Source organism: Protomyctophum bolini, assembly GCF_963924005.1.
Source record: "Protomyctophum bolini genome assembly, chromosome: 20".
NCBI lineage: Eukaryota > Metazoa > Chordata > Actinopteri > Myctophiformes > Myctophidae > Protomyctophum > Protomyctophum bolini.
In genome coordinates this window covers 1,608,300-1,636,134 of record NC_137881.1, presented here as the reverse complement: position 1 = coordinate 1,636,134, position 27,835 = coordinate 1,608,300, and the positions used below count along the sequence as shown (strand labels likewise).

Sequence of the window (27,835 nt, the reverse complement as noted above, 5' to 3'; positions counted from 1 at the left end):
GGCTCAGACTGAACTGAACGGCTTCTTCGGAGGAGGAAAATAAATATGATATCCGTAAAAACACATCACTGCGTTTTATGGACGATCCTCGGATTGTTCTGTTTCTGTAACAACAACAACAACGCGGCGTTTGTTGTGCCTGAAGAAGAAGAAGGAAGAGAAAAGTTTGAAGCAACCGGTGGAGTTGTTGAGCTCAGATCTCCGGTGGTGTCGGAGTCTGAGGAACCAGCGGGACCTTCAGAGGACGTGGAGGATGTTCTGCTCAGATCTCCGGTGTCGGAGTCTGAGGAACCAGCGGGACCTTCAGAGGACGGGGAGGATGTTCTGCTCAGATCTCCGGTGGTGTCGGTGTCTGAGGAACCAGCGGGACCTTTAGAGGATGGGGAGGATGTTCTGTCCAGGAGGAGAAGTGTTGTCGTAAATCCTCCAGAACCGAACGACGGACAGTTATGCAAATCTTTACTGGACACAGAAGCCACGCTGAGAGACAACACCCACACTGTGAGTTCATGTTGTTCCCTGACGTCCCTTTTAGTGTCTTTTATAATAACTAATATTAGTCTGCAAAACAACGCAATGCACGGTGTTACAATATAAAAACGTTGGTTTTCATTTCAACCCTTTTCACATGTTATTTATTCGGTATAGGAAGGAATAGGTCGATCTATTCTAAGATAGCATCTTAAATAAATGTTGTGAACACGTTTTGATTGAAATGTTTTTTTTAACAGTTTGCAGAATTACAGTAGGCCTACATTTGTTGTGTTGTGACTTTGATTGAAAAGTTTGAATACAACTAGTTCCAATGGCATCTAAATGTAAGGTTTCGATATGGATCAGATCTAGTTTCAAATATGCTTATCTGTGTTGCGAGGATGAGTCTATATGTTATTTTAACAGGCTTAAAATCACATCTACTGTAGCAGGAAAAGAGACAATGAGAACAGAAACACAACTATTAGGAGTAGGACATTTGAACACTGACGCCTGTCAGTCACAATGTGGGACAGACAGGGTCTCAATGTGAACACTGATGTCTGTCAGTCACAATGTGGGACAGACAGGGTCTCAATGTGAACACTGACGCCTGTCAGTCACAATGTGGGACAGACAGGGTCTCAATGTGAACACTGACGCCTGTCAGTCACAATGTGGGACAGACAGGGTCTCAATGTGAACACTGACGCCTGTCAGTCACAATGTGGGACAGACAGGGTCTCAATGTGAACACTGATGCCTGTCAGTCACAATGTGGGACAGACAGGGTCTCAGTGTGAACACTGACGCCTGTCAGTCACAATGTGGGACAGACAGGGTCTCAATGTGAACACTGATGTCTGTCAGTCACAATGTGGGACAGACAGGGTCTCAATGTGAACACTGATGCCTGTCAGTCACAGGGTCTCAATTTGTGTGATGTGAAAGGTATGATTTTCATATCAAGGACCATCATGTATTCTGCATTTGAGCCACGAACCACCATTTGATGACATTTAGCCTCTCAGACCCCAAAACTAAAGACTATTTAGTTGTCGTTGGTTGCTGTATTGATGTGGTACCATAGCAGAGATAACAGTGTATTGATGTGGTACCATAGCAGAACCCCCTCAAGGACCACTGGTGGTCCCCGGTCCCCAGACCAATGGTGGTCCCCGGACCACTGGTTGAAAACCAGTGTTCCAGAGACTACAGCAGTGACCACTCCAAAACCGTTCCACCGAGTGGTCAGTCAGGGTGTTTACAGAGTGCTCCCCTAGTGGTCAGACAGGGTGTTTACAGCGTGTCTCCCCTAGTGGTCAGACAGGGGGTTTACAGAGGGTCCAGTAGAGCTCTACCTAGCCGGTCAGATCTCCGGCCAGAGGAATTCTCTGGAAAAACAAACTGTGGACTAAAAACATTCCAGCACAACTTCCCACCAGGACATGTTCCTCTCTCTCTCTCTCTCTCTCTCTCTCTCTCTCTCTCTCTCTCTCTCTCTCTCTCTCTCTCTCTGTCTCTCTGTCTCAATAGTTCTTTGGTTAGAAAGATGTTTTATGAAGATGTTTCCGGTGACAAAATAATGTAAAGATTCAGGGTGAGGTTAAGATTAGGTTCAGACATTCAGCAGAGACGTGCAGCGTGCAATTTACTCAAAATCGTTCACAGACTTTCCTACTATAGGCTGAGGAATATATCCCACCCTTTTCACACATTGGCCTGTTATAGCGCCACCCGGAGGCCACAACCTGACCTGCCCTGGTGGAGACCTGTGCCTAGTTCTAGTTTAAGTTCTAGTTTAAGTTGAGTGGTTGAGTACTCTGTCCAGACCCCCCCCCCCCAGCCAGACAGGAATGTAGGTCAGCCTCACTGAGCGCATCTAAATACCCCAAGTTACTTAGAACGGTTTGGACAAATCCCTGTGTCCTCTTGGCCCCGTGTGTGTGTGTGTGTGTGTGTGTGTGTGTGTGTGTGTGTGTGGGGTGGTCCTGGCCACCACACAGGCCACATGTTGGAACAAAGTCTTGGTCTTTTAAAGGTACATTTAAAGGTTGATTTTCGGGGACAGATTGGCGTCTGTTACGGTTAAACCAGTTTGTTTTCATATACAGCATCTATTTAGGATACATTTGAGCCACGGAACCACCGTTTGATGACATTTAATTAGCCTCTCGGACCCAAAGTATTTTGTTGTCGTTGGATTAGATTTCGTCCACAGTTCCATGTCGGTACCATCAGGACTCAGTTCCATGTCGGTACCATCAGGACTCAGGTCCATGTTGGTACCATCAGGAGAGAGAACAGTTCCATGTCGGTACCATCAGGAGAGGCAAATGTTGATCGAAATAAACAATTCTTCTACATTCTCTGATTGTGTTGAATTCTAACGGGTCCATTTGGTTCCGTTTTGTCTCCCACTACAGTTCACCTTCAGCGTGCGCAGCATGGGGTCTCTGTCCCTGGCCTGGGTGGGAGACGGATCAGGGGTGAGTGACCTCCGAGAGAGAGAGAGAGAGAGAGAGAGAGAGAGAGAGACACAGAGAACCAGTGGGCTAACGCTGCTCTCTCTCCATACCAGGTGCTGCTGGTCTTAACGACGTTCCAGGTACCGATGGTCATGATGCGCTTCGGACAGTCCCACCTGTACAGGAGGTGAGGGGTTAATACTATAACAGACAGGAGGTGAAGGGTTAAAAGCAGTGTTGTAGAAGTGGGTCTTGAGCTGAGCTTTAAAAAATTCTCCAGAGGCTGCCTGTCGAAGGTACAGTGGGAGTTTGTTAAACTACAGAGGCTGCCTGTCGAAGGTACAGTGGGAGTTTGTTAAACTACAGAGGCTGCCTGTCGAAGGTACAGTGGGAGTTTGTTAAACTACAGAGGCTGCTTCCCCGTATTTTTTAGTTAATAATAATAATAATAATAATACTAGTTCTGTTCTGTCTTGTTGTGTATTATGCAGATGGTGCTGACTGGGCTGTTCACTGTGTAGAGTTCTGAAACCCACGTTTCAGGCCCGCATCGGGCATAAAATCTAGAACTAATTAGTCAGGCCGGGTCAGGCCTCTGCCCACTTTGGACCGTCCGGGCCTTGGTTTTCAGGCCCGTTGAGAACTCTATTCCTAATTAAAAATCTATTCCGCAAGTGTTTCCATAACTCATTTTGGGCATTACTACAGTTTTTTCAATATAACCCTCAAATCCATCCCCTTCAGGCATTAAATAATCTTGAGGTGTTTCCATTCAAGAATTTTAAGCACAAAATGTGCTAAAAAAAAACGGCTTGATGGAAACGCAGTTAGTGAAGACTATGTGTATACATTAACTAGTGTACAGGTGTGTCTGTGTGTCAGTGAAGACTACATTTACAGTAAATGTCTTTCTGTGTCAGTTCAGACTACATTTACAGTAAGTGTCTCTCTGTGTCAGTTCAGACTACATTTACAGTAAGTGTGTCTGTGTGTCAGTAAATACCACATTTACAGTAAGTGTCTCTCTGTGTCAGTTCAGACTATGGGAAGACCTTCCAGGACGTCACTCAGCTGATCAACCACACCTTCGTAACGACGGAGTTTGGCATCGCCGTCAGTCCCGATCACTCTGGGAAGGTCGGTCTACATCTGTTATAATATATCTTCTATATTCACCATCTATAAGTCACCAAACCTCTGGGAAGGTCGGTCTACATCTGTTATATTTATCTTCTATATTCACCATCTATAAGTCACCAAACCTCTGGGAAGGTCGGTCTACATCTGTTATATTTATCTTCTATATTCACCATCTATAAGTCACCAAACCTCTGGGAAGGTCGGTCTACATCTGTTATAATATATCTTCTGTATTCACCATCTATAAGTCACCAAACCTCTGGGAAGGTCGGTCTACATCTGTTATATTATATCTTCTGTATTCACCATCTATAAGTCACCAAACCTCTGGGAAGGTCGGTCTACATCTGTTATATTTATCTTCTATATTCACCATCTATAAGTCACCAAACCTCTTCAGATGACCGTTTGGGGGGGGGGGGGGGAGAGGGAGTTGCCATACTTTCGTGCGAGGCCATGTGAACTCGTAGATCGGCGACTTTCTCAAATGTTGCCTCTTTCTAACGTAATATTTGACAATATGGCTAATTTATTTGGTATTAAAAGGGTCTTAAAAGTCATTAAAATGTCTGTATGTTGGTTTATTCGCTGTTGAGGGAGAAAAACAATGTTGAACATTAAGATAATCATCTGGGGATCCCCCGAAAAATAATGTTTACAAGCAAGCTTGTGTAGGTCTTCTATTTTTGAAAACTCGTGAAAATGTGGCACAAATCTTTTCAGGCCTAAATAGGTTAAAATACACCAACAAAATGCACAAATAGGTGAAAGGCTACACACCTGGTAGGGACGAGTACCGCCAACACAAACAAGCATAAAAATAGGAGACGGACACACACACGCACACAGGCACACACACACACACACACACACACACGCACACACACACACACACGCACACACACACACACACACACGCACACACTCGTAGCTCTGATGCAATAAAAAAACCATCATGAAATAAAACATTTCAGCAGCTGCCTCCTTCCTTCCACACTGTGGTTTTACTGGATTCAACCAATCACGTTGTTGCATCAGAGCTACGAGTGTAAACTTGCACAATACTCGTGTTCTCGTGTACTTTGTTTTTTATCTAGATGCCATAAATAAAATATCGGGAACATCATTTACGTCGTCTAAATCTTAATTGTTGAAGATAAACATCCATCCATCCATCTTCAGCCGCTTATCCGTAGTCGGGTCGCGGGGGCAATTATACTGTGTTGTTCTTATTCCTTCCTTCTCTTCCTTTCAGGTGATCCTGACCTCTGACCTGTCGGAGACCGGAGGATCTCGTCTGTTTCGCTCGCGGGACTTCGGCGTGAGCTTCGAGGCGACCGACCTGACCTTCGACCCCCTGGTGCAGATGACCTACGACCCCGGAGACTGCAACGCGCTGCTCATGCTCAGCCTCACGGTACGTGTAGGTGGACGGATATAAAATAGCAGATCTGCAAGCTCACAACGCGTCACGCTGCGACGCGTTGTGAGCTTGCAGATCTGCTATTTTCAGCGAGTGTAAAATCAGCCATTACGGCGGCATCACGGCCCGCCAAAACACATTTCAGTCGACTAAATCAACTGTAGATCCAGTGGACTGAAATCTCATGATGTTTAGTCGACTAAAACTAGACTAACGCTAAGACATTCCAGGTGACTAAAACGTGACTGAAACTAAATGAAGTTTAATTCCAAAAGACTACGACTATAAAACTAAAATATAAATGTGCTCTCTGCTCTCCAGCTGGACTTGTGGCTGTCGGAGGACTTCGGCGCCACCTGGAGGAAGATCCACCACAGTGTCTGTCTCTTCAGATGGTGAGAGAACATCTTGTTGTGAGCTTGTAGATCTGCTTTTTTTCAGCACGCACGCAAGTGTAAACTTGACTCGTACTGGATCTCTTGTTCCGCTATAGTCCCTTCCTAACATTTGAATATAGTTTCTAATTTGTTGACGAAATTGTCAGTATATTTAGTCTTTAGTTTTTAGTCATCATAGCTTAGTTTTCATTTAGAATCCATTTGGTACCGTCCGACGATTTCTGTTTTAACCCATTTTGGGGCGGGTGTTAGCATTACGTTATGCTTTAGCTATTGAAAAATAGCAGATCTACAAGCTCGTAGCGCGCCACCGAGTGGCGCGCTACGAGCTTGTAGGTCTGCTATTTTTGAAAAATCTCAGAACGACTGACACAGAAACGTGGCCTTTTCAGAAAACTGTCAGGATGTAGAAGACGTTTGTTAGAATCTGATCTCAGGTCAGAATGGTAAACTGTCAGGATGTAGAAGACAATTTTGTTAGAATCTGATCTCAGGTCAGAATGGTAAACTGTCAAGATGTAGAAGACATTTGTTAGAATCTGATCTCAGGTCAGAATGGGTTAATCTCTTTATTGTATTATTATTATAATTTTCTTCAGGGGTCCAAAAAGCAGCATCTACCTGACCTCCCACTCCAACAGCTCCAGCTGCAGTGAGTCAATAATATGCACTTGATTGATTTTAACAGCAAATTTCAGATTTCAGTTTATAATTTTTGGTCATAATAGTCTTTGAAATTTAGTTTACATTTAGTTTTAGTCACCTGGAATGTGTTGGCGTTAGTCTAGTTTTTAGTCGACTAAATATACCATTTTAGTCGACAAAAATCTACAGTTGATTTTTGTCGACTAAAATGTATTTTTGGCGGGCCTTGATTGTAATTGATTCGATTGATTTGACACTTGGTGAAAATGCTGCGACGCGTTCTGAGCTTGTAGATCTGCTATTTTCGGCACGCAACCAAGTGTACAATATGACTCGTGCTGGATCCAGGTGGTCCCTAAGCTGCATGATGGAGAGTTGGTAACCAAATGGACCCTTAACCCATTTTGCCTCCTGGTCTCTAAACTGCCTCCCCCTGGCCAGCCGGGGCGCCTGATGGAGGGGAAAGGAACTGGTTGGAATAACGTGTTCCTTCCATGACGCGCTACGTCCAACCAGGGAAACTCCCCCCTGTCAGGTGTAAAGGAGCAACTTGGACACTCAGGCATGAAGGAAGCATGAGTTCAAAGTCCGTTGCTCTCCCCAGGTTGGCGGAGGGTGTGTAGAGCCCAGGATCACAGTAGATGATTGGCACAGGGGTGAAAAATGGGTTACAAAATCGTGGGATAAAAAATATAATGAAAAAAAAAAGAAAGAGCGTCCTTCAATAGAAGTTATAAGAGAAGATAAAGTAGCTCTCCTAAAAGAATCGGCAGAAGGCGCACACGGTGTGTCACATGTTGTTGTTTTCTTTGTTTGTAAACAGTGTCGTAGTTCCGTCGATCGTTTGATTGTTTGTGTACGTCTCATTGTTGTTTGTTTACATTATAATCCGGGAAGTCATGATTGACCGACAACAGTCACAACAAGGACATCCGTAGTTCCGTTTTTCATTGTGTTTAAGAGAATATTTTTTATGTTTTGTGTTGCAGTTTTTCACGGTGTCCAATGAGGAAAATAAAACTACCTTAAAGATATCAATTGGAGCGTTGTCATATTTCTGCTGGCTAGGAGCCGCTACAATTACCTCACCTGGTTGTTCCAGGTGATAAAGGCCTGTTGGAGTTACGGAGGACCGACGACTATGGGAGGAGTTTCACCACCGTGGCAACTAACGTGTTTTCCTTCGTTCTGGCGGGACGTTTCCTGTTCGCCTCCATCATGACGGGACGGGTAAGTGTGCGTGCGTCCAAGCGTTAGTGTGTTAGTGCGTGTGTGCGTGCGTCCAAGCGTTAGTGCATACGTGCGTGCGTGCGTCCAAGCGTTAGTGTGTTAGTGCGTGTGTGCGTGCATGTGTCTGTGCAACCGTGTATGTCTTTAAAGTTATCAAAAAATGGCAAATTAAACAAATGATTGGGAGGGAAATGTGTTAGGAGTGTCCGTTAGGCGGGGGTTGGCGAAAGGGCCTTTCTGTCTGGAGTTTGCATGTTCTCCCCGTGTCCCCTATAGGGTAGGTATACCCTCACATGTTCTCCCCGTGTCCCCTAGGGTAGGTACCCTCACAGGTTCTCCCCGTGTCCCCTAGGGTATAGTACCCTCACATGTTCTCCCCGTGTCCCCTAGGGTAGGTACCCTCACAAAAACATGCAGTAATCCTGGTCTCTAAACTGCCTCCCCCTGGCCAGCCGGGGCGCCTGATGGAGGGGAAAGGAACTGGTTGGAATAACGTGTTCCTTCCACGCGCTACGTCCAACCAGGGAAACTCCCCCCCGTCAGGTGTAAAGGAGCAACTTGGACACTCAGGCATGAAGGAAGCATGAGTTCAAGTCCGTTGCTCTCCCCTTGTCCCCCATATATGGGGACTAGGTTGGTCTCCCCTTGTCCCCCATATATGGGGACTAGGTTGGTCTCCCCTTGTCCCCCATATATGGGGACTAGGTTGGTGTCCCCCATATATGGGGACTAGGTTGGTGGAGGGTGTGTAGAGCCCAGGATCACAGTAGATGATTGACACAGGGGTGAAAAATGGGTTAAAAAAAGTGTCTGTTAAATGACATTATTTTTAATTGTGGGTGTGTGTGCGCATCGTGTGTGTGTGTGTGTGTGTGTGTGTGTGTGTGTGTGTGTGTGTGTGTGTGTGTGTGTGTGTGTGTGTGTGTGTGTGTGTGTGTGTGTGTGTGTGTGTGTGTGTGTGTGTGTGTGTGTGTGTGTGTGTGTGTGTGTGTGTGTGTGTGTGTGTGTGTGTGTGTGTGTGTGTGTGTGCGCATCGTGCGTGTGTGTGTGTGCGTGTCCATCAGGGCACAGAGCGACAGATCCACGTCTCGCTGAACGGAGGCGGACGGTGGAACGTCGCTCAGCTTCCTGCCGTCGACCACCAGCAGTTCTACAGCATCCTGTCAGCCAATCAGAACATGGTGTTCATGCACGTGGACGACCCCGGAGGTCAGTGAGGTCACGGTGACCCGGGATGAGGTCATCGTTTGGTCATTTTGATTAACCCATTCTGAATGGGAACCCATTTTGGTGTCAGCATCATGTTATGCTTTAGCTATTGAAAAATAGCAGATCTACAAGCTTTTAGCGCGCCACCGAGTGGCGCGCTACGAGCTTGTAGGTCTGCTATTTTTTTTTAAATCGAACAACGACTGACAATTTTAGAATCTGATCTCAGGTCAGAATGGGTTCATCAGACCAGTGTGTGTCCAGTGGAAACCTCGTATGAATCTGATCTCGGGTCAGAATGGGTTAAGAACCGCGACCGTCCGTTGTGTGTGTTTAGGCATGTAGCGACATGTCGTGAATCGATGCTACCCCACTGAGCATTTTCTGGTCTAAAGGTCATTACACACTGGCGAATTGGCGACGCGATATATTCGTGCGAATAATTCGCATTTAAAAATTAAACAATTGAAGTCCATGCAAAGCTTCCACATCAGTGGCGAATGTGCGAAAATGCGACCGTTTTCGCTCTTTATTTGTTCGCTCTGGTGTCGTGTTTTGCAGAGATTCGCAGGCGAACTGCAACAATATTTCGCATTTTCAGATTTTTATGACGTTTCTTTATCCCATTTTTGGACACAGACACAGTCTAATAGCCGGCCATTTGCTCAGTGCAGGCTAATTAGTCCTAAAAATGTCGTGATGATGTCACAGACTCTGGCGTGGGCACCGTCTACGTCTCTGACGACCGCGGCGCCGTGTTCTCCAAGTCTCTGGAGCGCCACCTGTACACCGCCTCGGGGAGTGACACGGACTTCACCAACGTCACCTCGCTGAGGGGCGTCTTCATGACCAGCGTTCTCACCGAGGGTGGGTCCATGTGCACACACACAACACATGCTACATGCTACATGTTATACGCTACATGCTACACGATACACGCTACACAACACATGCTACACGCTACACAACACATGCTACACGCTACACAACACATGCTACACGCTACACACTACACAACACATGCTACACGCTACATGCTACACGCTACATGCTACACGCTACACACTACACGCTACATGCTACACGCATCAGCCATCAACGTTGTTAATAGGGATGTCAGTAACGGTTCATTTCCCAGCTCCCTATTAACAACGTTAAAGGTGGAGTGCCGTGATTTTATTTAAGGTTTTCTGTGGTGTGTGTGTGTGTGTGTGTGTGTGTGTGTGTGTGTGTGTGTGTGTGTGTGTGTGTGTGTGTGTGTGTGTGTGTGTGTGTGTGTGTGTGTGTGTGTGTGTGTGTGTGTGTGTGTGTGTGTGTGTGTGTGTGTGTGTGTGTGTGTGTGTGTGTGTGTGTGTGTGTGTGTGTGTGTGTGTGTGCGCGCGTGCGCAGAGCGCACAGTGCAGACGGTGGTGACCTTCGACCAGGGCGGGAGGTGGCAGCCTCTAAACAGACCCCAGAACAGCTTCTGTGACACCGAGACCTCCACCAACAGACCCGACAGAGTGAGTGGCGCACGCACACACACACACACACAGACACACAGACACACACACAACAGAGTGAGTGGCGCAGGCATGCACGCACGCACACTCACACACACACGCGCGCACACACACGCACGCACGCACGCGCACACACACGCACGCGCACGCACACAGACACAGACACACACACACACAGACACACACACACACACACAGACACACACACAACAGAGTGATATTCTAGCATGTTAGGGAGGGGTCAAACTAGTTTTTTTTTTAATGATTCTGAATCCATTGCAAAGCTTTTTTTTCCCGCAACACTCCTTGTTAGAAAAGTATTATATATACCTGGCAATCAATGTGTTTTTAATACTCGTAATACTTTTACTTGTTTGGAATGCATTTTCTCAGATGGATAGATCCAGATCTTGATTCAAACGTCCACAGGCAAATCAATATATATACCAGTAAGACGCGCAAACGCGGGAAGCGAACGCAGCTCGTACATATTTGGGTTTTGGACGTATAGCTGCTTTGGGGACTCCTTATATGGTTATGGCTGAGTCATGGTGACACAAATCACTCAGCTCCATATATGGGCACAAAAGCGGGACAGACAGACAGACAGACAGACAGACAGACAGACATGATCTGCTAGGTCTCATAGTAAGTGCTCACTGGGTTCGAAATTATTTCACACTGAACTCAAATATTTGCTTCATGGGGGGGGGGTCCCTGGAACAACATATTTTCAGATGGGGGTCGGCGGCCAATTACAGAAGATAATGTTTGGGGTCCTTGACATGAAATAGTTTGCAAACCACTTTTATAGATTTTTTTTTGTAGGTCTTAATCGTGGGCTAATGGCCAGAATTAGTGGTCTACACATCCACGCCCCCTAATGGTCAGTGTGTGTCGTTGCAGTGTCGCCCCCTAATGGTCAGTGTGTGTCGTTGCAGTGTGCGCTCCACATCCACGCCTCCTACAGTACCTCCATGAAGATGAACGTTCCTATGCTGCCTCTGACCGTCCCCAACGCCGTGGGACTGATACTGGCTCACGGTACACACACACACACACACACACACACACACACACACACACACAAGCACGCACGCGCAGCCAAATATCGCGGTATTTCGGAGCCAGAAACGACACCTGCTGCTGTTTAGATCCTCAGATGAAATTATATACTGTGCACAGTATATAATATAATTAGGAAAAAAAACCTGTGATTTGTCTTCTGTTATTTTCCAGAAGTGATGACTTTACAAAAGGTCTCAATAGTTCATAAATAGTGTTTGTTATGAGCTGCTCCAGTCCGCTCCATCCACTGCCATGTATTCATTGAGCCGGTCCAGTCCGCTCCATCCACTGCCATGTATTCATTGAGCCGCTCCAATCCGCTCCATCCACTGCCATGTATTCATTGAGCCGGTCCAGTCCGCTCCATCCACTGCCATGTATTCATTGAGCCGGTCCAGTCCGCTCCATCCACTGCCATGTATTCATTGAGCCGGTCCAGTCCGCTCCATCCACTGCCATGTATTCATTGAGCCGCTCCAATCCGCTCCATCCACTGCCATGTATTCATTGAGCCGCTCCAATCCGCTCCATCCACTGCCATGTATTCATTGAGCCGGTCCAGTCCGCTCCATCCACTGCCATGTATTCATTGAGCCGCTCCAATCCGCTCCATCCACTGCCATGTATTCATTGAGCCGCTCCAATCCGCTCCATCCACTGCCATGTATTCATTGAGCCGCTCCAATCCGCTCCATCCACTGCCATGTATTCATTGAGCCGCTCCAATCCGCTCCATCCACTGCCATGTATTCATTGAGCCGCTCCAATCCGCTCCATCCACTGCCATGTATTCATTGAGCCGCTCCAATCCGCTCCCTGATGTCTCTCTCTCTCTCTCTCTCTCTCCAGGCAGTGTGGGGGACCCAGAGACCGTGCTGTTTCCTGATGTCTCTCTCTCTCTCTCTCTCTCTCTCTCTCTCTCTCTCTCTCTCTCTCTCTCTCTCTCTCTCTCTCCAGGCAGTGTGGGGGACCCAGAGACCGTGCTGTTTCCTGATGTCTCTCTCTCTCTCTCTCTCTCTCTCTCTCTCTCTCCAGGCAGTGTGGGCGACCCAGAGACCGTGCTGTTTCCTGATGTCTCTCTCTCTCTCTCTCTCTCTCTCTCTCTCTCTCTCTCTCTCTCTCTCTCTCTCTCTCTCTCTCTCTCTCTCCAGGCAGTGTGGGCGACCCAGAGACCGTGCTGTTTCCTGATGTCTCTCTCTCTCTCTCTCTCTCCAGGCAGTGTGGGGGACCCAGAGACCGTGCTGTTTCCTGATGTCTCTCTCTCTCTCTCTCTCTCTCTCTCTCTCTCTCACCAGGCAGTGTGGGCGACCCAGAGACCGTGCTGTTTCCTGATGTCTCTCTCTCTCTCTCTCTCTCTCTCCAGGCAGTGTGGGGGACCCAGAGACCGTGCTGTTTCCTGATGTCTCTCTCTCTCTCTCTCTCTCTCCAGGCAGTGTGGGCGACCCAGAGACCGTGCTGTTTCCTGATGTCTCTCTCTCTCTCTCTCTCTCTCTCTCTCTCTCTCTCTCTCCAGGCAGTGTGGGGGACCCAGAGACCGTGCTGTTTCCTGATGTCTCTCTCTCTCTCTCTCTCTCTCTCTCTCTCTCTCTCTCTCTCTCACTCTCTCCAGGCAGTGTGGGCGACCCAGAGACCGTGCTGTTTCCAGACGTGTACGTGTCAGACGACGGCGGCTACAGCTGGCTGCGGTCGCTGAAAGGCCCTCACCACTATGCCATCCTGGACTCTGGGGCGCTCCTAGTGGCCGTGGAGCATAGCACCGCGCCGCTGCACCACATCAAGTGAGTTTACGCATCCACAGACGGACGGGGGTCAGTGACCTCTGACCCCTGTGACCTCTAGGTTCTCCACAGAGGGGGGGTTCAGTGACCTCTGACCTCTCTGTGACCTCTAGGTTCTCCACGGACGGGGTTCAGTGACCTCTGACCTCTCTGTGACCTCTGACCCCTCTGTGACCTCTAGGTTCTCCACAGACGGGGGGGGGGGGGTCAGTGACCGCTAACCCCTGTGACCTCTGACCTCTCTGTGACGTCTAGGTTCTCCACGGACGGGGGTCAGTGCTGGGGGGTGTATAACTTCAGCGCGGAGCCCCTCCTCCTCAGCGGGATGGACCAGGAGGCGGGGTCTCGCTCCACCACCGTCAGCCTATGGGGATACAGACAGGACTTCACCATGTGGGTGGTGGTCACGGTGGACTTCCACTCGCTGCTGCCGCACCACTGTGAGTGTGTGAGTGTGGGGGGGGGGTGTGTGTGTGTGTGTGTGTGCGTGTGTGTCCATTTGGTTTCGCTCAGAGGGGCGGCCCGGTTCCGGCGAGCCGCCCCGCGTCTGAAACGGTTGAGAAATGACAGAGTTAGGGGTTTCCCCAATTTTCTGCAACGTGGCGTTGCAGGGCAGTTGGCAGATTAAAAAAAAACACAACTTGCGGGGAGCTTAACCCATTTAAAAAATATATTCTAAATCCTCCTTCAAAAATAGCAGACCTACAAGCTCGTAGCGCGAGTGGCGAGCTACGAGCTTGTTGATCTGCTATTTTTCAATAGCTAAATTATAACATAATGTTTAAAACACCAAAAGGGGTTCCCGCCCCAAAATGGGTTAAGCTCTTTTTATCTGCTGATCTATGTATGCTTAACTTCCCCACATTGTGCAAATCACTGGCAGGCCTACACATCACTGGGGTGAATATGGGATTCATATAAAGACACATTGAAAACCAACTTTGCCCCTACTAGTAGGCATACCATGTTCTGAATTACCAAAAAGAGGACACATGCGCGCGTGCATGTGCACTTGTCAAAAAAGTTTGGCTCCTAAATTTGATCAAATATGCTCTATATTAGTTATGTATTTATTTAAAGCAGTGGCTCTCAAAGGTGTGATCCAGGGACCCTCATGGTTCCTTGAGGGGGCTGATCTACATCCACACGTGAGCTTGTAAATCGGCTAGTTGAACTATTCAAAAATGTTTTTCTTTCAAAATAGGGCCTTAAATATCTTCAGTTGGGGTATCATGGACGTCAGCAAGGGCATGCTGTCACAACGGGTTCCTAACGCCAAATAAAATGTCTTCAGATCTGACCCAAGTCTCCTGAGGAGAAGTCTGAGGCAAGTCCTGGACGTGTTATCACCACCAATGTTCAAGGATGTGTTTACAAAACATTGCAGTGTTTGTTTACAAACATTTGGTGTTTGTTTACAAACATTTCAGTGTTTTGTTTACAAACATTTCAGTGTTTGTTTACAAACATTTGAGATTTGTTTACAAACATTTGAGATTTGTTTACAAACATTTGGGATTTGTTTACAAACATTTGGGATTTGTTTATAAACATTTGGGATTCGTTTATTCGGTACTACCCCCCCGACTGGGGTCGGTACTACCCCCCCGACTGGGGTGGTACTACCCCCCCGACTGGGGGTGGTACTACCCCCCCGACTGGGGGTGGTACTACCCCCCCGACTGGGGGTGGTACTACCCCCCCGACTGGGGTGGTACTACCCCCCCGACTGGGGGTGGTACTACCCCCCCGACTGGGGGTGGTACTACCCCCCCGACTGGGGGTGGTACTACTAGTGAATTAAATTTCCCCATTGACATGAATGGGAAAATGCAAAAAATCACATTCAACTATTTTTTCCTCTGACACTGTAAGCACTAGAGTTACAAAACTTGGAGGAATATTTCCTAATTATCACTAAAATTAATTAAAATTATAATTGTTTAGGTCGGCCTCATGGTGGCGCTATAACAGCCCACTTTACCTTTTGGCTCATAACTCTTCAACCGTAGGTCGTAAAATCAAAATTATTTTTTACCTGGATTCCTTGGGTCATGACGCATCTCCCCATATAGGCCACGCCCATTTGCGTCATGATAGATTTTCCGCCATTTAGAATTTTGTCCAAAACACACTTTTTGCTATACCCACTATAGATTTTGTCAAAATCTCACAGAAATCGGCACACGTGATCTCTGGACCCATCCGATTAAAATACTAACTTCACAATTTTGGTAGTGCGTATCGTTCGGCCGGAATCGTCTTCCAAAGTTTGTAGAAGGGGCCTATATCACAAAAAATGCCATAAATCACAAACGGAATGTCCAATCCATCCAAAATTTGAATCGCATGTCCGGGGTGGTTCGTTCAACCGAGTTCCAAAAGCAATTCCATTTTCATCCATAGGGGGCGCCGCAAACGCGATAAATGTAACCGTTTGTCGGAAAAACATGCATTTTGGGGGTTAAATCCCCTCCGAATTACTTACACACGATCTGAGGTGTGACTTGAAACTGTAACAGGCTGGCAATATCAGTGGGAGGGGTATATATGTAAGCCACTGCGGCAACCACACTCTGCAATTTTTTTAAATTGCGACCTTTCTAGTAATACTTATACTGTTACTACAGTCACTTACTTAACCCATTCTGACCTGAGATCAGATTCTAAAACTGTCTTCTACATCCTGACAGTTTTCTGAAAAAGCCGTGTTTCTACCGTCGGTAGGTAAAACCGTAGGTAGGTAAAAATAGCAGATCTACAAGCTCGTATAGCGCACCAAAAGCCGAAGAACGACTGACTTTTGGTGCGCTATACGAGCTTGTAGATCTGCTATTTTTCAATAGCTAAACTGTAACCAAAGTGGGTTATATATTAGCGCCGCTCACTTCACACGGGTGTGACTTTTTTAACGTACTTTCCCCCCTGCAGGCGGCGAGGGGGACTACGTGCAGTGGCTGGCCCACTCCAGCGGGGGCGCTGCAGGGGACCCCGCCGACGGCTGCGTCCTGGGATACAAGGAGCGCTACCTACGGCTGAGGAAGGACGCCACCTGCTGGAACGGACGGGGCTACGCGCTCAGTACGCAGCCCACCCCCTGTCTCTGCACTGTGGACGACTACCACTGGTACGTCTGTCTGTCTGTCCCCCCGTCTGTCTGTCTGTCTGTCCTCCTGTCTGTCTGTCTGTCTGTCCCACTGTCTGTCTGTCCTCCTGTCTGTCTGTCTGTCTGTCCCACTGTCTGTCTGTCTGTCTGTCTGTCTGTCTGTCTGTCTGTCTGTCTGTCTGTCTGTCTGTCTGTCTGTCTGTCTGTCTGTCCTCCATGTCTGTCCTCCTGTCTGTCTGTCTGTCTGTCCCACTGTCTGTCTGTCCTCCTGTCTGTCTGTCTGTCTGTCTGTCCCCCTGTCTGTCCTCCATGTCTGTCCTCCTGTCTGTCTGTCCCCCTGTCTGTCTGTCCCCCTGTCTGTCCTCCATGTCTGTCCTCCTGTCTGTCTGTCCCCCTGTCTGTCCTCCATGTCTGTCCTCCTGTCTGTCTGTCCTCCTGTCTGTCTGTCTGTCTGTCCCCCTGTCTGTCCCCCTGTCTTAGTGTCGGAAGCATATTTAGGAAAATAGCCCAGCGGTCCATGATGTGTGTGTTTTCTCTCTCTCTCTCTGCAGTGACTTTGGCTTCGAGCGCTCAGAGAACGCCTCAGAGTGTGTGGAGCAGGAGGAGATGAAGGGTGGTCCTCTGGAGCTGTGTCTGGACGGGACCCTGGAGCTGCTCCAGACCAGCGGGTGAGAGTCTGCTTTAGTTCACTCAGCTTCAGGCCAGCGGGTGAGAGTCTGCTTTAGTTCACTCAGCTTCAGGCCAGCGGGTGAGAGTCTGCTTTAGTTCACTCAGCTTCAGGCCAGCGGGTGAGAGTCTGCTTTAGTTCACTCAGCTTCAGGCCAGCGGGTGAGAGTCTGCTTTAGTTCACTCAGCTTCAGGCCAGCGGGTGAGAGTCTGCTTTAGTTCACTCACACACATGTCTCATGTCTATATGGTTGTATGGATGTATGTTATGGTTAAACTCATGTCTGGACACCCTCACGGCCAAGCTACACCAGGCTTTTCTCGCGCGTTTACTCTAAACGCGCAGACCGTGCGTGCGTGCGTGCGTGTGTAAGCCAAATGGCCCGGCTACACCAGATCTGTGGCACGCGGCAGATTTGTGCGGGACCTTCCGGGAGGATATATAGATACGCGCGCATGGGGGCATTGTACGCACGTTTTTTTTTTTTAGAACCGATCCTATTTTTAGAGCACGCGTAGGATGGCCCGCGGTATCCGTGTGTCTGGTGTAGCTGGTATCATTGACATATATTGGTCCTAGCCAAACGCACTGTACGCGCGCAGTAAACGCATACGCACGCACGCGCAAAATTGCCTGGGGTAGCAAGCACATTTGTCTTACTGTAGGCCAGGAGGTGCCCACACTTTTTTTTTACTTGAGAGCTGGTTTCAAAATGACCAGCTCAACAAGATCTACCCACCGGAAACATTACCAGTAAAACGCGGGAAGCGAACGCAGCTCGTACATATTTGGGTTTTTTTAAGATTTATTTTGAAGTAATTTTTTTTTTAAGTTAAGTTTTTAACTTAGCCATAACCATATAAGGAGTCCCCAAAGCAGCTATACGTCCAAATATGGAGTGTCAATCACAAACAAATCACTCAGCTCCATATATGGGCACAAAGGTGGGACACACACACACAGACACACAGACATGATCTGCTAGGTCTCATAGTAAGTGCTCACGGCGTTCGCAATAATACCATTGCTGAAAATGGCTTTGTAATAGCTAGTGCAGCGCTGGCATTACATTTAAGACAAATGCACTTGGAATGAGAAAGGGGAGTAATGGAATAGGTAGAGGTTTTTTTTGTATTTAATTTGTATAAATTAATCTACCGATATTTGTGCTCAGCAACACTCTCGAAAACAAAGTATTGCATTATGGGTTTGAGCTGACGGGCACTTTTTTTTACGTCAGTCAAACAATCAAGTCAACCTAATGCCAAAAATAGTTTTTAGATTTAAATTAAATATTCTTTAGGGGGGGTGTGGGGGGGGGGGGGGGTGGCTGCGTTGCTACTCGCCTATAATATGGCTCTTTGGTCGACTGGTAACGTTCATTTCCTGTGGAATGGGGTACCCGGGTTCGCCTCCCGGGCCGATACTACAATAGCTTATAGTTAACTCGCATAAAAGCATCAAAAGAACCGATCCTCAAGCTCAGAACTCATGGTATGGGTTTGGCTGAATGGACCTCAGAATGGCACCATATGGGCCAGCAGCAGAAGTTCAGAATGGCACCATATGGGCCAGCAGCAGAAGTTCAGAATGGCACCATATGGGCCAGCAGCAGAAGTTCAGAATGGCACCATATGGGCCAGCAGCAGAAGTTCTGCCGGGTTTTCAACTTTCGACTTCATTTTCTCATCTTCGACACATTTTTTTTTGTAACACTTGGTTGTAAACAAAGTGTCTCACAAAAGTAGAAACATTTGCGACGTGACACACCTTTCAAAATATAACTGAGAAAGGTTTTTTATTCAAATCAATTTTAGTCATTTTAGTTTTCCCTTCATTCATACTTGATGAAATGGATTAGTTTGATTGATCTGTTTGTCTCTCTGTTTGTCACCTCGAAGCTACCGGAAGATCCCAGGAGACCGCTGTGAGAACGGCTTCCAGCCCAGCAGGAAGGAGGTCGATGTGGGGAAGACCTGCCAGAGCAGCCCCTTCTATCCAGACCCTCTGGTCAGTTAACCTCTATCCAGACCCTCTGGTCAGTTAACCTCTATCCAGACCCTATGGTCGGTTAACCTCTATCCAGACCCTCTGGTCAGTTAACCTCTATCCAGACCCTCTGGTCAGTTAACCTCTATCCAGACCCTATGGTCAGTTAACCTCTATCCAGACCCTATGGTCAGTTAACCTCTATCCAGACCCTATGGTCAGTTAACCTCTATCCAGACCCTATGGTCGGTTAACCTCTATCCAGACCCTATGGTCAGTTAACCTCTATCCAGACCCTATGGTCAGTTAACCTCTATCCAGACCCTATGGTCAGTTAACCTCTATCCAGACCCTCTGGTCAGTTAACCTCTATCCAGACCCTATGGTCAGTTAACCTCTATCCAGACCCTATGGTCAGTTGACCTCTATCCAGACCCTATGGTCGGTTAACCTCTATCCAGACCCTATGGTCAGTTAACCTCTATCCAGACCCTATGGTCAGTTAACCTCTATACAGACCCTATGGTCAGTTGACCTCTATCCAGACCCTATGGTCAGTTAACCTCTATCCAGACCCTCTGGTCAGTTAACCTCTATCCAGACCCTATGGTCAGTTAACCTCTATCCAGACCCTATGGTCAGTTAACCTCTATCCAGACCCTATGGTCAGTTAACCTCTATCCAGACCCTATGGTCAGTTAACCTCTATCCAGACCCTATGGTCAGTTAACCTCTATCCAGACCCTATGGTCAGTTAACCTCTATACAGACCCTATGGTCAGTTAACCTCTATCCAGACCCTATGGTCAGTTAACCTCTATCCAGACCCTATGGTCAGTTAACCTCTATCCAGACCCTATGGTCAGTTAACCTCTATCCAGACCCTATGGTCAGTTAACCTCTATACAGACCCTATGGTCAGTTAACCTCTATCCAGACCCTATGGTCAGTTGACCTCTATCCAGACCCTATGGTCAGTTAACCTCTATCCAGACCCTATGGTCAGTTAACCTCTATCCAGACCCTATGGTCAGTTAACCTCTATCCAGACCCTCTGGTCAGTTAACCTCTATCCAGACCCTATGGTCAGTTAACCTCTATCCAGACCCTATGGTCAGTTAACCTCTATCCAGACCCTATGGTCAGTTAACCTCTATCCAGACCCTATGGTCAGTTAACCTCTATCCAGACCCTCTGGTCAGTTAACCTCTATCCAGACCCTATGGTCAGTTAACCTCTATCCAGACCCTATGGTCAGTTAACCTCTATCCAGACCCTATGGTCAGTTAACCTCTATCCAGACCCTATGGTCAGTTGACCTCTATCCAGACCCTATGGTCAGTTAACCTCTATCCAGACCCTATGGTCAGTTAACCTAACTTATGTAGAAAAAAAGCTCACTGCTCAGGTCAAATATGCCTATTGATATGCGATTAAAATGTGATTAATTGAGATGAATTAATCACAAAGCCTCCAATTAATTAGATGTTTTTTAATGAAGTCCCAAGTCTCCCAACCCTATTCTTTATTTCCTATTCCTATTCCTATTCCTATATTCAGTATTCGGTTTCGGCCGTTTTTTATATTATTATTTTCTAAAGTAAAGTAAAGTAAAGTAGTTACTTTCATAATTTCATGTAAAGTAAAGTAACAAATTACTTTTTTAGATAAGTAACGATAACTATAATGCCTTACTTTTTAAAAGTAACTTCCCCAACACTGGATATCAATAATTAAAAAGTATTTTGACTCGATCTTCGCCCGGGGTGTCGGGGGGGGGGTTACTGATTGAAACGGCGAAGAACTTTGTCCTGTGCGTCTAACAGACGCACACGTCTGTCCAACAGTAGCATATATCTGTACAATGATATAACTATATGCTTAATATCTACATAAAATGCTATCTATAAGTTACATAAGCCGAGCCTTTGCATTCGCCTGTGAGGTTCTACGTGTCTTAGGGGCTAAGATGGAGTCTGAAGAGGTTGGTTAACGCCTTCTATCCGTCTCTGTGGTCAGTTCACCTAGCTGTTGATTTAGTTTACTTATTATATAGTCTTTTGAATAAAACTCTCTCTCTCTCTCTCTCTCTCTCTCTCTCTCTCTCTCTCTCTCTCTCTCTCTCTCAGACGGAGGGCGGTCCAGCCAACACAGCGGTCATTGTTCTGGCGGTCATAGCGGTCGTCCTGATGAGCGCTGTGGCCAGCGTTCTGCTGATCAAGAGATATGTCTGTGGAGGGAGGTCAGTCCACACACACACACACGCACGCACACACACACACACGCACACGCACACGCACGCACACACTACAAACTCTTGTGTTCAGATTTGTAACTCAGATCAATATTTGTAACTCACACCGAGTCATTTGTATTTGTGTCTCTAAATGTACAACTCGTATATGAACATTTGTCTGACTTCATATTCAGGTGGGTTTTTTCCAATGTAAATATCCTAACAGCAGGGTGGTATTACAATCAGACACTAGAGACTATTTGACATTCAATGTTCTCTTTCCACAAATGAGTCTTGAAAAATGGGGGTCGTGTTGGCAGCAGTACCGCCTGCGTCCTCTAGATGGTGGCATCCCGCCACCAAGTGCTATTCACACTGATGTCTGACAACTCCAGCTATACTAGAGGATATCTGATCTGTCTGTCTGTCTGTCAAGGTTCTAGTACAAGCCTTCTAACGCCTTTATGCATATTTTATATGCATAAATACTTGCTCATGAGCTTGTAGATCTGCTATTTTTGAGGGGCTATATTCGGCTTTTAGTGATTCATTATCATAGGTCACTTTACGTCGTATTATTAGTGTCTGAGCAAACAGGCATAGTTCACTGTCTATTTTATTAGTGTCTGAGCAAACGGGCATAGTGTCACTGTCTATTTTACGCCACGATGAAGAGAACGCCCCTCACGGGTGTGATTTTTGAGTGGTGCAACTATTCCTATAGACAGCTATGTGTGTCCCTGGGACTGTCTGTCTGTCTGTCTCTGTCTGTCTGTCTGTCTGTCTGTCTGTCTGTCTGTCTGTCTGTCTGTCTGTCTGTCTGTCTGTCTGTCTGTCTGTCTGTCTGTCTGTCTGTCTGTCTCTGTCCATGCACGGAAATAGCATTATAGCGTTTGTGTCACTGTTGCACAGCCTAACACACAGACACACACAGGCCAGGGAGGAGGGCTTGTACAGTACAGTACAGTACAGTACAGTACAGTACAGTACAGTACAGTACAGTACAGTACAGTACAGTACAGTGTATTGTCCCCCCAGGTTCCTGGTCCACAGGTACTCTGTCCTGAGGCTACAGTACAGTACAGTACAGTACAGTACAGTACAGTGTATTGTCCCCCCAGGTTCCTGGTCCACAGGTACTCTGTCCTGAGGCTACAGTACAGTACAGTACAGTACAGTACAGTACAGTACAGTACAGTACAGTACAGTACAGTACAGTACAGTACAGTACAGTACAGTACAGTGTATTGTCCCCCCAGGTTCCTGGTCCACAGGTACTCTGTCCTGAGGCTACAGTACAGTACAGTACAGTACAGTACAGTACAGTACAGTACAGTACAGTACAGTACAGTACAGTACAGTACAGTACAGTACAGTACAGTGTATTGTCCCCCCAGGTTCCTGGTCCACAGGTACTCTGTCCTGAGGCAACACGTTGAAGCCAACGGGATAGAAGGCGTGGACGACCTCGACACTCCCTCCATGGAGACGGGAAAGACCACGACGACGCAGTACCACGACGTACCACCGTGGTACCACGACGATTCTGACCAGGTAAAGACTCTGTGGTACCTCCACCATTCTCTGACCAGGTAAAGACTCTGTGGTACCTCCTCCATTCTGACCAGGTAAAGACTCTGTGGTACCTCCTCCATTCTGACCAGGTAAAGACTCTGTGGTACCTCCTCCATTCTGACCAGGTAAAGACTCTGTGGTACCTCCTCCATTCTGACCAGGTAAAGACTCTGTGGTACCTCCACCATTCTGACCAACAGGTAAAGACTCTGTGGTACCTCCTCCATTCTGACCAGGTAAAGACTCTGTGGTACCTCCTCCATTCTGACCAACAGGTAAAGACTCTGTGGTACCTCCACCATTCTGACCAACAGGTAAAGACTCTGTGGTACCTCCTCCATTCTGACCAACAGGTAAAGACTCTGTGGTACCTCCACCATTCTGACCAACAGGTAAAGACTCTGTGGTACCTCCTCCATTCTGACCAGGTAAAGACTCTGTGGTACCTCCACCATTCTGACCAACAGGTAAAGACTCTGTGGTACCTCCTCCATTCTGACCAACAGGTAAAGACTCTGTGGTACCTCCTCCATTCTGACCAGGTAAAGACTCTGTGGTACCTCCTCCATTCTGACCAGGTAAAGACTCTGTGGTACCTCCACCATTCTGACCAACAGGTAAAGACTCTGTGGTACCTCCTCCATTCTGACCAGGTAAAGACTCTGTGGTACCTCCTCCATTCTGACCAGGTAAAGACTCTGTGGTACCTCCACCATTCTGACCAACAGGTAAAGACTCTGTGGTACCTCCACCATTCTGACGAGTTGTAGAGAAATAAACAGATTACTTTTTAATGCTTGATTCTGGTCAAAATGGGTGTAAACGAAGGAGCAAAATGAGGACGATTCTACAAATGTCTTCTAAATCATGACAGTTTTCAGAAAAAACCTCATGTTTCTGTGTGTCAGTGGTTCTCAAACATTCTCATGTTTCATTTGAATCAAAATATGTTGTTCCAGGGACCCCCCCCCAGACCCAGTTATGGTCGCGCTATGAGCTTGTTGATCTGCTATTTTTCAATAGCTAATGTATAGCATAATGCTTAAAACACCTAAAGGGTGAATAATTGGGTTGAATACAGTCTCTGTTTGCGTGTTTTCCCTTGTAGGACCTTTTAGCCTGAGGAGACGATGGTCCACCCATGGTCTCCTGGTCTCCTCTCCAGACGATGGTCCACCCATGGTCTCCTGGTCTCCTCTCCAGACGATGGTCCACCCATGGTCTCCTGGTCTCCTCTCCAGACGATGGTCCACCCATGGTCTCCTGGTCTCCTCTCCAGACGATGGTCCACCCATGGTCTCCTCTCCAGACGATGGTCCACCCATGGTCTCCTCTCCATGCCGTAGCCAGAGCCTCTGAGACCCAACGTTCCCCCCCCAACACCGTGACCTCTGAAGGCTGCTCCAGAAAAGCCCCCCAGACACCAGGGCACAGTCTGGCTGGCCGGGTGGCCGACCAACGTTGACGCCGCTCCTCTCCTACTGGTCAAAGCTGGGAGTGCAAGCAGGAACACGTCACAGGGGAGCCAGCTGCTCGTTAGCTCCAAGGGCCGATTCATGCTCCTATTTTACCGCTGTTTCGGCGCTGTAGTGCCCAAATGATTTCGGCTCGTCAGATATTTTCAGTAGCACCGAAGAGACCCCCCCCCCCCCCCCCCCCCCCCGAACCTCAAATGACGTCACATTCCGAACCGGCTTTTATTCGCCTCTAAAAGAGGAGGATGAATTGGCCCTAACGCATTCGGACACCAACGTGTCCGGTGTCCGAATGCGGAAGTGGCATCGAGGAGATGCGTTAGTAGACGGGGGGGGGGGGGGGGGGGGGGGGGGGGGTGGCTCTTCTGAGTCCTTCAGAGTAAAGCTCTCTTCTGAGTCCTTCAGAGTAAAGCTCTCTTCTGGCTCCTTCAAAGTAAAGCTCTCTTCTGGCTCCTTCAGAGTAACGCCACTGAATAGGGGGTTTGGAAACGGCTCGGTGAAACGACATGTTGTGAGCTTGTAGATCGGCTATTTTGAACTATTTTTAATTGTTTTCTTTTTAACCCATTCTGACCGGGCACCCATTTTGGTGTTAGCATCATGTTATGCTTTAGCTATTGAAAAATAGCAGATCTACAAGCTCATAGCGCGCCACCGAGTGGCGCGCTATGAGCTTGTAGGTCTGCTATTTTTGAAAAAAATCGAAGAACGACTGACATTTTTAGAATCTGATCTCAGGTCAGAATGGGTTAATCAGACCAGTGTGTGTCCAGTGGAAACCTCGTATGAATCTGATCTCAGGTCAGAATGGGTTAAAGGTTTAAAAAAAAAAACGTGAGGCTGTTTTTTTTAACGTTTAACTGCTAGCTATCTCCGCCATGTTGTGTTGTGGCGAAAGAGTCGACTACAACACTGACGTCATCAACTGCTAAAGTCGTTTTCTGATTGGCCAACGTGCGCTGTCAATACATATATATATATATAGATATATGAGTGACAGTCAGTCACTCATATATGATACAGTCTGCTTCTAGTGAAAATGTAACTAATTCAGCAGCAGTAACGATAGCGTTTTCTCTCAGTCAGTTTATTCTTCATATCCATATGAGTGAAACGGCCAGGATGATTTGGTTATTTTTCAAACACAGTTCTTATATGAGGCGATCTAAAATCCCCCCCTATGGGGATTACAATACAAATAACAAAGTACCTGAACCTGTGGATTTGCGCCCTCCACCGATATTGACGTCAGACTTCGGCGCTCTATATGGTTATCAATCATATTCTAGCCTCAAATGAAATGGTGTTCTGTTTAGAACTTTTACAATTAGTGTTATTTCTGTAGTTCCCGAAAGTCATCTGTGAAACGAGGAGACGACTATAAATAAACAGGACGTATTAATTGAAAACTAAATTATTTTACAATACAATTAATTACCAGAGTGTTGCTCAAACTGCATGCCATCGTGTGGTTGGAATGTAAGAGACTTGAACTGTACTTTTTTCTTTTTTTTTTTACCGAAGCACTTTCCTTGTGTAGTTTTTATTTTATTGCGTTGATCTAAAACTATAACAAGCTAAACCTAAACCTTAACCCATTCTGGGCGGGAACCCCTTTTTCGGTGTTTTAAGCATTATGCTATACTTTAGCTATTGAAAAATAGCTAAATCTACAAGCTCGTAGCGCGCCACAGTGGCGCGCTACGAGCTTGTAGGTCTGCGATTTTTTTTAAATCGTGAAAATGCGGCACAAATCTTTGAATATATATTCTTTTTTATTTCAATGTCACCTAAATGGGTTTAGTGTCAGAATTGTAACGTTGACAGTTCACATGTTGCTGTGACCCCCCCCCCCCCTCTTGGTTCCGGTTCAGTTATTTTCCACCGGTCGGTTCCGGTTCAGTTCTTTTCCACCGGTGGAAAAGGGGTCTGACTCATGTTGTCCTGCAGAGGCAATAATAATATTAGCCCAGTGAATAATAATAATAATAATATTAGCCCAGTGAATAATAATAATAATATTAGCCCAGTGAATAATAATAATAATAATATTAGCCCAGTGAATAATAATAATAATATTAGCCCAGTGAATAATAATAATAATAATATTAGCCCAGTGAATAATAATAATAATATTAGCCCAGTGAATAATAATAATAATAATATTAGCCCAGTGAATAATAATAATAATATTAGCCCAGTGAATAATAATAATAATAATATTAGCCCAGTGAATAATAATAATAATAATATTAGCCCAGTGAATAATAATAATAATATTAGCCCAGTGAATAATAATAATAATAATATTAGCCCAGTGAATAATAATAATAATATTAGCCCAGTGAATAATAATAATAATAATATTAGCCCAGTGAATAACAATAATAATATTAGCCCAGTGAATAATAATAATAATATTAGCCCAGTGAATAATAATAATAATATTAGCCCAGTGAATAATAATAATAATATTAGCCCAGTGAATAATAATAATAATATTAGCCCAGTGAATAATAATAATAATATTAGCCCAGTGAATAATAATAATAATAATATTAGCCCAGTGAATAACAATAATAATATTAGCCCAGTGAATAATAATAATATTAGCCCAGTGAATAATAATAATAATATTAGCCCAGTGAATAATAATAATAATATTAGCCCAGTGAATAATAATAATAATATTAGCCCAGTGAATAATAATAATAATATTAGCCCAGTGAATAATAATAATAATAATATTAGCCCAGTGAATAATAATAATAATAATATTAGCCCAGTGAATAATAATAATAATATTAGCCCAGTGAATAATAATAATAATAATATTAGCCCAGTGAATAATAATAATAATATTAGCCCAGTGAATAATAATAATAATATTAGCCCAGTGAATAATAATAATAATAATATTAGCCCAGTGAATAATAATAATAATAATATTAGCCCAGTGAATAATAATAATAATAATATTAGCCCAGTGAATAATAATAATAATATTAGCCCAGTGAATAATAATAATAATATTAGCCCAGTGAATAATAATAATAATATTAGCCCAGTGAATAATAATAATAATAATATTAGCCCAGTGAATAATAATAATAATAATAATATTAGCCCAGTGAATAATAATAATAATAATATTAGCCCAGTGAATAATAATAATAATATTAGCCCAGTGAATAATAATAATAATATTAGCCCAGTGAATAATAATAATAATATTAGCCCAGTGAATAATAATAATAATAATATTAGCCCAGTGAATAATAATAATAATAATAATATTAGCCCAGTGAATAATAATAATAATAATATTAGCCCAGTGAATAATAATAATAATAATATTAGCCCAGTGAATAAGCTATTGAAATAAGCTGGTCATCGAGGACTGTTTGGACGAAGCTTTAATATTTAGATACTGTACAGTGTACAGTCGATGT

At 45.7% G+C, this 27,835-nt stretch overlaps 2 protein-coding genes across 2 annotated transcripts in view; one reads left to right on the top strand and one right to left on the bottom strand.

The window, feature by feature from the left end:
• Positions 1-27,835, bottom strand: part of ctsz (cathepsin Z) — a 471,668-nt gene that overhangs the window by 263,041 nt on the left and 180,792 nt on the right. The gene's annotated exons all lie outside the window — the stretch shown is intronic.
• On the top strand, positions 46-24,097 carry LOC308335887 (sortilin-like; the record flags this gene model as incomplete). The annotated part of the gene is made up of 20 exons (XM_080793106.1): positions 46-501; positions 2,901-2,963; positions 3,056-3,129; positions 3,977-4,079; positions 5,338-5,499; positions 5,827-5,900; positions 6,503-6,555; positions 7,651-7,778; positions 8,843-8,987; positions 9,699-9,854; positions 10,377-10,489; positions 11,431-11,533; positions 13,167-13,335; positions 13,591-13,775; positions 16,267-16,462; positions 16,993-17,109; positions 19,010-19,118; positions 21,227-21,339; positions 22,731-22,887; positions 24,017-24,097. 20 exons carry the CDS (start codon positions 46-48, stop codon positions 24,029-24,031), a joined length of 2,691 nt encoding a protein of 896 aa, XP_080649232.1. The 3' UTR covers positions 24,032-24,097.